Source organism: Engraulis encrasicolus, chromosome 19 (assembly GCF_034702125.1).
Source record: "Engraulis encrasicolus isolate BLACKSEA-1 chromosome 19, IST_EnEncr_1.0, whole genome shotgun sequence".
Classification (NCBI taxonomy): domain Eukaryota; kingdom Metazoa; phylum Chordata; class Actinopteri; order Clupeiformes; family Engraulidae; genus Engraulis; species Engraulis encrasicolus.
Window position 1 is genome coordinate 29,565,278 of NC_085875.1, and position 10,000 is coordinate 29,575,277.

Consider the following 10,000-nt stretch of genomic DNA (forward strand, 5'->3'; position numbering starts at 1 on the left):
TCTCCTTACATTTTATTGAAGGATAGCCCTAGTTACAATTTCGGTTTCAATTGGTCTAAGGGGAGGGGTAATTAGCTAAACCAGTTGAAACCAGTTTACACAGTAGCATATTTCTTAGCAGAATATCTTGTTATTTAGCTGAAACAGACTGAATGTGACCTTGTCCTTTTCTCCTCGCCTAATCAGAGAGCGGAGTTGAAGAACATTCCTGCTCTCTCTCTCTCTCCCTCTCACTCTCTCTGGCCAGCAGGCACAGAGGAACAACAATGACACATTCATAATATATGCACACACATATGCCCTGACTTAAAGCCTGAGTTAGTCAAAGTGGATAACTTATGTATAATTACTCCAACAAAGTCAGACAAATGTTGATCAATCAGAGGCAGGTCATCATACATGTACAAAACCAAATCGCATCCTTAGGGACGTTAATTGTCCATTTTTATTTTAAAAGCATTTTTGAATGCATGTGTGAATCTATAAGAAGCTTTGTCGTTAATCAGTCAAAATCAGTGTAAATGTTTTTTACATTTACTTATCCTTGCTCATATTTTTATGAAAGATTGTTGTCGGCCCTGCCGTGGCCTAACGGTGGGGCACTGGGTTTGTTTACACACAAAGGCTTGCACACAAAGCTCTATTGACCTTGTTTTTCCAAAATAGCAAGCTGTTTAAGCATTTAAGTGGAACTGCCAAAGAAATGGTGGATACTAGACACTATGCAAATAATAGCATGGCCTCCATTACGTGTGTGTGTGTGTGTGTGTGTGTGTGTGTGTGTGTGTGTGTGTGTGTGTGTGTGTGTGTGTGTGTGTGTGTGTGTGTGTGTGTGTGTGTGTGTGTGTGTGTGTGTGTGTGTGTGTGTGTGTGTGTGTGTGTGTGTGTGTGTGTGTGTGTGTGTGTGTGTAAGTGTCTGTGTGTGTGTGTGTGTGTGTGTGTGTGTGTGTGTGTGTGTGTGTGTGTGTGTGTGTGTGTGTGTGTGTGTGTGTGTGTGTGTGTGAGTGCATGTATACAGTAAGTGTGTGTGCGTGCGTGTATTCCTTAACCTGCGTGCCCTCAGCCATGGAGCAGTTCATCGAGGAGTACGTGCAGGAGGCCAACAAGGAGATTGAGCGCTACAACCGGGAGCTGGAGCTGCAGGACCAGAGGGACCTCTTCGACCCCTAAAGCAGAGAAGAGAAATCCCCTCCCTTCATCTGCCCCTCTCGCTTGGTCCACCCTTTGTCGGGTTCGGTTCACTCCGGTCGCTCTCTCCCTCCCTCCCTCCCTTCATTCGCTGCACCTCGTTGGTTCTCCCCATCCAAGGAAAAGCCGTATGCACTCCTCCATGTTCTATTCCCTTCATTATTTTTATTTTTTTGTGTTAAAAGGGAAACATTCTTCTCCCCCACTGGTAAGGTCGGGGGGAAGGTTGGGGTGGTGGTGGGGTGGTAATGGATGGCAAATGGGAGAAAAAGTGGGCACCCACCCACCTACGCTTTTTAAAATGGTGGGAAGGTTCACGTCCACAACACAGAGAAACCAGCCAGGCCTTATCACCATGGCAACAGGAAGACTTGAACCAAAAAAAAAAAGCACGCGGATGAGAGATCCTGACCGGTAAAAAAAAAAAAACGCCCAACATCAGTCTCACGCGAGGACCTCCATGTGTATCTGTGTTGCGTGTGAGTGTCCAAGGTTGTTTTTTTTCTTTTTCGTCCATGTGATGTTGTGAGTGTGTGTGTGTCTGTCCTGGCCTGAACCGCTTACTGCAAGGTGAGGCATTGAATAGAGAATGGTGTGGTGCACCCAGGGCCCCTGTGTCGAGTGTGATATCTTCTGTGTGTGATATCTGTGATTGTGTATTAGTGTGAGTGTGTATGTGTCAGAGGGAAAGAGATTGCGAGGGAGGGAGGGAGGGAGAGGGAGAGCCGGGGTGTTTATGCCAAGGGCTAATTAAAGGGAGTATTTTAGGCCTGGCAAAGGCTCTCCTCTCACCCCCATGGGCTTTTCCTCAGAACAGCCCCCCCTGCTGACACCCGATACACACCACACCTGTCCGTCCCACCAAACAACACATACACACACACATACGACATAACACACGCTCACACAAAACACATACACACTGACTCGCGCACAAAAACAAAGCACTTCACTAACAAAGACACCCTGGCTTGGAGACTGATCCATGCCTGTCTCTGTAAATACTTGAATATATGGGGGAAAAAAAGAATGGCTCCTTCTGTCCTGATGTAAACAAAATGCAGAGAAAAAGGAATATGTAAACACTGCAATGAAATTGGAAAAGCTGATATGTAAATTGTAAATACTGAGAACGGAATCGGAATAAGGAACATGTAAATACTGAAACAAAATTGGGAAAAATGAATGTGTAAATAGTGAAACAGAATCAGGACAGAAGGGGAGTTGTATAAATCATTTCTTGTGTGTGTGTGACACGGGGGGAAAGGTGTATGCCCTGGGTGTGTATGTGAGTGTCCTCGCGTGCGTGTTTGTACTGTACAGCATAACAGAGGTGGCGATGTTGGCACCTGTCGTTTCAGGTGAGGATCTCTCGTCTCACCCAAAATGTGTGTAGTGTTGTGTGTGTCACACGCACTCATGCATGAAGTACTCACAGTCTTCATGATGTTGCCACCTGCAGGTATAGGTGAGAATATCTCATGTCACCAAAAGTGTGTGTAGTGCTGTGTGTGTCACACGCACTCACACATCAGGTTGCAACCCTTATTTCTCCCACATTCCCATCAAAACACTTAGAATGGGAACACTCACTGGCTAGGATGGGTATGCTTCAATGTGTGTAGTGTTATGTGTGTCACACACACTCACACATTAAAGTACTCACAATCCCGACATATTCCCAAAACAAAACCCATCAAAACACTTGAAATGGGAACAACTCACAGGTCGGGGTGGGTTTCACTTAGTGTGCGTGGAGTTGTGTGTGTCACACGCACTCGCATAGGAAGTGCCCACAATTCCCCAAAAACACCCTCAAAACACTTAAAAACGGGAACAACTCACTGGTTGGGATGGGTTTCACTTGAAGTTGTAAGCAACATTTTTCTTAACCGTCCCCCGGGTGAGCCTCGTCTCTCTCGACACCCTGGGTTTTGGTTGGTGTTTTTTGGGGTTGGGATTGGGGTGGGTGATTTTGGGTTGTTGTTGGTGGTAAATAAGGTGGTGTTATTATAGGGGGGTATTAAGGCTTGTGGGTGGGAGGGAGGTTAGTTTGGGGTATTAACCTTGTGGACGTAGGGAAAGGTGTTAGGAGAAGCTGTTTCTCTAGGACGGCGTGCATATTATGTGTGTGTTGTCTGATGTAAAAACAGCGTTTATAATGTATTTTAGCGCACGTTGTTTATTCGTGCTGTGCAGTCCAGTGCTGCGGTTATAGGCAACTCTCTCACAAGTTAGCCGTCAGTAGGCTGAATCTCTATGCATGTTTTAACTCTTTAACTAAGAACCTTTACACAGCAGGGGGTTAGCAGTGTCAAACACTCACAGACACAAACATACGCACACGCATACAGAAGTGTGTGTGACAATACATACACACACACACACACGTGTAGACTATCTAAATTCTTAGAATTTCCCTAAGTGCCAAGCAAGCTGCTTTTGTCGCAGTTGCCTTTTGAGAAGCGAATCAGATGGAATAAAAAAAGGCAACTTGATATTGTTGTTTGGGAGTCATACGCACACACGTTCACATACGTACACACATTCCCAAAGACTTTGGACACTGCTGGCCCCCTCTGTGCCAGTGTAAAGCGGCGTGCCTCACTGTATTACCAGCCACGTCGCCTGGGTTAGCAATCGACTTTTGTAAAAAGCCATAACGCCAGTTACCGCATAGTGCAAATCAACCTCCGAGACATCGTTATGAAAAAAAAAACCTCTCGCCTGTTGTTGTGGAAACCGACGACGACACAAAAAAGGAGAAACATTGTCTCCGCGGCGTTGGTTACACGCAGATAGTCATGTGTCACAGTTTCCACCGCGATACGTCATTCTGTCTTCGCACCGTCGAACTTGAGCGGTGCGAGCAGAGAGCTTAACCCTGAGACTTAGCGAGCCTTTTAAGGACCCAAATACCATCACACACTCCCCAAGCCGGGGGTGGTGAGCGCGCGAGTGTTAAGTGTGTGATGAATTTGTTCACTTGGCCATAGGTGTGTGTGTGTGTGTGTGTAGCCAGTGGTCATCTGTCAACACTGACCCTATTATACACTCATGCAGAGACACTTGCGCAAAGCTCTTAAGATTACCCTGCTTGCTGTGTATCTGTGTGTGTGTGTGTGTGTGTGTGCAGCAGTTGTGCTCCAAGTGGGGTTGTGCAATACCCATGAGTCGCTTGTGGGGGTGCACACACACCAACACACATACATATACTAGTACACAGATACACACACTCACACGGAACGTGTAACAAACGCTAACGTATTCCACTGTTGTTTGAGTCTTGCTCACACACGGCCTTGAGTATAGATGATTTGTGTGTGTGTGTGTGCGCGAGTGTGTATGTGCGAGCGAGAGAGTCCCATAGGACTGTGTGATCTAACTTTAGCTCTCCTTAAAGGCCTGGCTCGGCTCACGTCTAACCCTTACGTAATATTTAGTTGGAAGTAGCAGTAATTATTAGCACATACTATCCGCATGTGTTAAGGATGTCTTACTGAGGTCTAGTTACGCTGACACAATTGCCTTTCACCACACTGGTACTACTACGACAACGAACGAAAAACAAAAAAAAGTAGAGATTCTGAGTTTATTTTGCATATTCAATGGGGGAAATAAAATTTGAATTACCTCGAACCAAATATATATTGACACAAAAATATATATGATATTTTTTTATGATGCTGTGAATCAAACAAAGCCGAATCAATTTGAGCCGGGAAAATCTCGGGATCTCAGTATTTTGGGGCTAAAGAAAAAGAAAGAAACACAAAAGGAAAACTTGAAACTTATTATGATATATATTTTTTTCTTGCTTCAAATTGCTGTGCGTTGGTTTGGCTTCACCTGTAGGCAGTGAAGCTCCAGCGCTGGTGAAAGGCTCATGCTACAAACGCAAAGCATTATGGGCCGGCAGGGAGAGCACTGGAGGGCCACAGAAGAGAAGAAAGGCAAAATAAAAGGGAAGAAAACAGAGCATGAACGACAAGAATGAAAAACATGTAAATAATGAAATATTAAAAAGACAAATCTCAGGTGCTGGAAGATTAGATTGATTGCTGAAGGAGCTGTTTCTTTTCCTCGAATGGGACCCCACCCAGTCTTTAAAAATATATATACCTGTATATATTTTAAACCGACAGAGTGGTGGTCAGCTGTTTTAGCTTTGGGAGGACCCCTCCATCCATTTGCACAGAGAGGGGCCCCCAGCGACTCGCGAGGCCCTCCAGAGGCTGCCCCTGCCGCTGCCTGCATTTACGCATTGACACACCGGCGGCGCTGCAGTCCCATCTGTGTGTATGTGCGCAAGAGTGCGTGTGTGTGTTTTTATATATTACCTATCTCCGTCCGAAAGAGCTAAGGTTAGAGGACCTAAACAGAGTTTGGTATCAAACAGAAAAATATTGGTCAGGATTTATCTTTTATTATTTAAAAGAAATAAAAGGTTGCGGTTTGTAAACGAGCATAAAAAAAACAAACCCCATTTTGCAGGTTTTTAATGGCGCTTAATGGTGGAGTTCGCACCAAAAGAGATGGTGTCCTCCCCCCAATCTATCATCCAATTAGAGCACTTTTTTATCCTTTCATTTCAGGACTGTAGGAGGACTAATCTTCTAAATGAGACTGAATAAAGGGGGGCTTGTTCCCACAGGAGTTACAAATTACACGTGCAAGTGTGTGTGATGGTGTGTGCGCTGTGAAAAATTAAAAGGCTAGCTATTAGCGTCCGTGGAAAAAAAATGACTGTGTTGTATGATCAGGTGTGTTAGCTCTTCCTCTTTTTATTCCAGCTGCCAAAAACACTGAACGGCATGAGTGTGTGTCACACCGTGCGGGCGTTGAGTGTCTCTTGCATGCTGTCATGAGGTTTTGACATGATTCAGCATTTGTGCAGGGCACAGGTTTTTGTTAGCATGGTCAATGCTAACAAGTTCAGTGTGTATGGCTGTCGAGAGCTCTGGCATCTGTGTCTTTATGTTACTCTGCTTTCATCCCCCAGCAGCCTGTGTGTGTGTGTGTGTGTGTGTGTGTGTGTGTGTGTGTGTGTGTGTGTGTGTGTGTGTGTGTGTGTGTGTGTGTGTGTGTGTGTGTGTGTGTGTGTTGGGGGGGTTGCAGGGTTGTCTGAGACAGGCTTCTATACCCGTCCTCTCCAGGGGGTAAGTACTGTACATTAGATGATCTCCTGCTTCACAGTGTGCCTCTACACAGGTGCGTGCGTGAGTGGGTGAGTGAGTGCGTGCGTGCGTCTTAGTGATGCGGTCCCACATGGACGTGGAAACATAAACACACAGATGCTGGATGCTAGGAACAGGAAGAGTTAAGCTGGTTCACCTGGCAATACCTCAGCCTGACGGGCCAAACCGTAAACACACACACACACCACACACACACACACTTGCATGTATTGTAAAGACTAGGGGGTGGGGGTATACAATGTGAATCAGAGAATCTGGAAAGCTAAAGGGCTATCATTTTCTCTCCAGTCCCCGGTAATCTGCTGCTAAACTTTTAAACAGAAGGGTTTTTTATTATTATTATTATTTTAATCCTTTTTTATTTTCTCTGTGGGAGCAAGTGGAAGCATCCTGGGATAATCTCATTGTTTTGTTGTTATTTTTAAGTTTGATCTTTTCCCACATACATACAGATTTCAGCCCTAGAAGTGTTGATCTCATACGTATGTTGTGTGACCACACATATAACCAGTTCTTGATTCAAAGAAATAAACAAGCATCCATTTTCATCCAGGTAAAATGCCTCAGATGCACAATCCTGTTTTTTCCCCAAGCAAATAAAAAAGAAGAAAAGAAACGAGGGAAAAACAAATCAATAAAAATGATTTTCAGGACGTTTTACTTTGAAAGTGCCAAAATTGTTTTTATTTCAAGCTATTCAACTCTTGGTTTGTATTCAGTTTATTGTGGTTTTATTTTATTTTTTTAGATGTTGTTTTAGGGGTGATGTTCACTTCAAGCAAACTCAAGTTAATTGACTGCGTGGTGTTTTGCACAGAGCTACTGTAATTCTGTTTTCCTCCTGTGACTGATGCTTTTTTTCCTTTTTTTTTTTTTTGATACTCTCATTTAACTGTGGTCTCGGCCAGCCTCAGAAAAATCCATTAAATATTTATATGCCTGATGAATCCGACTCAGTTTTTAATATTTTAATGGAGTTGTGTTGTGGGAGAGGGAGCTTTGTATGTGTGTGCATGCATGCGCGTGTGTGTCCAGCTTTATCCTCTTGGCTGTTAAACAGCTGCATCACTACAAAGGTTTTTTTTTCTCAGCACAGCTGTGTGTAAGAGGGGATTACTGCTAGTTTTAGAGTGGGTGAGGCAGCAATTTTCGATAGTTTGTGTGTGTGTGTGTGTCCTGTTACTTAAATCCTTCCTTGCTTGACCAGGGGTCATTTGCAAAAGAGACTAAAGAATTGCAATGTGACTGCCCTGCTAAAACAAAGGATTGCTAAAATAAAATATAGGCCTACAAAGTGTAAACCCAGGACATGGTTAGCGTATTATTCGCCTGAGAGAGAAAGCTGACTGTTTGATGTTTGTGTGTGTGTGTGTCTGAGGGAAACCAGAATGTCTGAGGGTGCGAGGGGTATGCGTGGAATTCAGTTGTGTATACATCCCCTTCCTGACCCTCACGCACATGCCTGTGTACCACATACAAAAGGCACATGCACATACTGTCACATAACATGCTGCCAGTAGACACACTGTCAGTCAGCCTAAACAGATTAAGCACCCTCATGTATACACAATCCTATCACAAACACCTCTTACATTATTTAAGCCCCACACTTATCACAACAGGAAATGTACATACAAACACACACGCACATCATCTAAATACACACACCATCTATAGTAAATACAACCACTTCATTTTTCTATCAGCATATTATATAAGAAAAATAAAAGAACAGTGGACAATTAAGGTTTTAATCATGTGTGCGACTAACAAATGGGTTCCCATGCCAGGGTTCCCCATGTGCCACAGCACATAATGATGGGTAGGAAACACAGATGAACTCCACAGACTTAGGCAGGACTTTAAGTACACAGCAACATAGCACACAAACATATAGTACAGTTCAGCCCTACCCCTTAAATTACACTACAGACAGAGCACAGGTGACCATAGACAGAGTTAGGCCTACCACACACACACACACACACACACACTCACAATAAAGGGCATTGCTTATATCTGACATCATTTTGTCCCCAGAGTCCCTATGTCCACTCTCACACACACACGCACAAACGAACACACAAAGTTTTGGCCTATTGTTTATTTTTACAGCACTCCGACCTCGAAGAATGGGGTCTATTTTTGTAGCCGGCGATTGCCATGACACTGGCATGTAAACAGGCCTCCCCATTGGCCGACAACGAGCTAGGAGTCACTGTCTGCCCCAGACCAGACCAGGAGCCGTGTTTTAATTGAATAGTGTGTTATTGTAGAAACGACTCCATTGTGTGTCTCAGTACGTAGCGGCGTTATAGATCTTAATGACATTTGGTGGTCACACTTTGCGGTTAATATCACAAGCAAGCAGGCATTTCCCCCCCCTTCTTCACGGTAATGCCATTAAACCCAAATGACATGTCACACACACCCACTCACAGCAGGGGCTAGTCAGTGTTGCCAGATTGGGCATTTTTGCTTGGGGATGGGGGGTAAAAATGGCATTTAGCAGGAAAAATGGCAATTTTTTGGCCATAGAAATCAATAGAATTGGGGCAGGATTTAGTGCTTCTAGGCGGTATTTTGAGCATTTTGGGGCTGGAAATAATCAGCCTCATCTGGCAACCCTGGGGGCAGTTTCAAGGCAACAAGCAGGCAACTCTCAGCACCACCACCACCACACGGAGGGACTCATGGGACTGTGGAGTCTTTCCATCATAGACGGTGAGCTGGAAATAAAACGGACACAGACAGACAGACAGAGGAATCTATGGGGTTTCGTGTCCTGACTCCTGTTGAAAGCAGGCTCAGTCAGCACCGTGTTGAGAGGTTTCTGGGAGTCCATGTTGACAGCACCATTAACATCCAGTTTGAGATCAGCAGGGGAAAAAAACAGGAAAATACAAACAAAATACAAACACGCATTATCATCCAGTTTGAGATTAGCAGGAGAGAAAAAAAAACAGGAACATACAAACAAAATACAAACAAGCCTTATCGTCCAGTTTGAGATTGGCAGAGAAAATAACACTTGAGAAAAATGAGAACTTTTTAAGAATTGTTTTGATGGTCCTAATTATAGTCAGAGAGGTTCCGAGAGAAGCAGCCTTCTAACAGCATGTAGTCATTATAGTGCCATCTTTAAACACTGGGTTTCATGCTTCTGTCATTTCCAGTTCTGGGAAGAATCCTTGGCGAGGTTGAGGCATTTGTATGTACTGTAGGTAGTATTTTGTAGCTTAGATTGCTTGCAAAGTCTCCATGGCATCACACTATGACCTTCAGAGGCTCTTTAACTTTGAGGAGTAACAATTACCCACCCCCCCGTCCTTCTAGAATTTTACACGTACATTCTACTGCTCCCATAGACATTTGTGTAAAAAATCTCTCAGGGTATTGTGACATCATAATGAGAACTCAGATTTTTTTTATGTTCTAATCATGCATGGTTGCACACCTCAAAGGGTTAAAGCTCAGAGCTCATTAGGGAGGCTGCGAACGTCCCAGGTCATCAGGATAGCCATGTTGTCCGCCTCGGCCGTTGCAGCGGCAAGTTTAACGTCACCCCCGTGACCGGCGACCGCTTGGCCCTCCCACACGCGACTCTTGTTCAT

General features: G+C 44.4%; 2 protein-coding genes across 2 annotated transcripts in view; one reads left to right on the forward strand and one right to left on the reverse strand.

Moving 5' to 3' along the window:
• The window catches only part of dnaaf9 (dynein axonemal assembly factor 9), a 94,887-nt gene extending 93,091 nt beyond the window's left edge, over positions 1-1,796 (forward strand). The window contains exon 37 of the mRNA XM_063184065.1: positions 1,064-1,796. Coding sequence (XP_063040135.1) covers positions 1,064-1,170 — 107 coding nt within the window. The 3' untranslated portion in view covers positions 1,171-1,796. The remainder of the gene's footprint in view (positions 1-1,063) is intronic.
• Positions 1,797-7,232: 5,436 nt separating this feature from the next.
• Positions 7,233-10,000, reverse strand: part of ky (kyphoscoliosis peptidase) — a 15,573-nt gene continuing 12,805 nt past the window's right edge. Inside the window, exon 7 of the mRNA XM_063184064.1 lies at positions 7,233-10,000. This exon is cut by the window's right edge and continues 1,304 nt beyond it. Within this exon, the coding sequence (XP_063040134.1) occupies positions 9,860-10,000 (141 nt within the window). The 3' untranslated portion in view covers positions 7,233-9,859.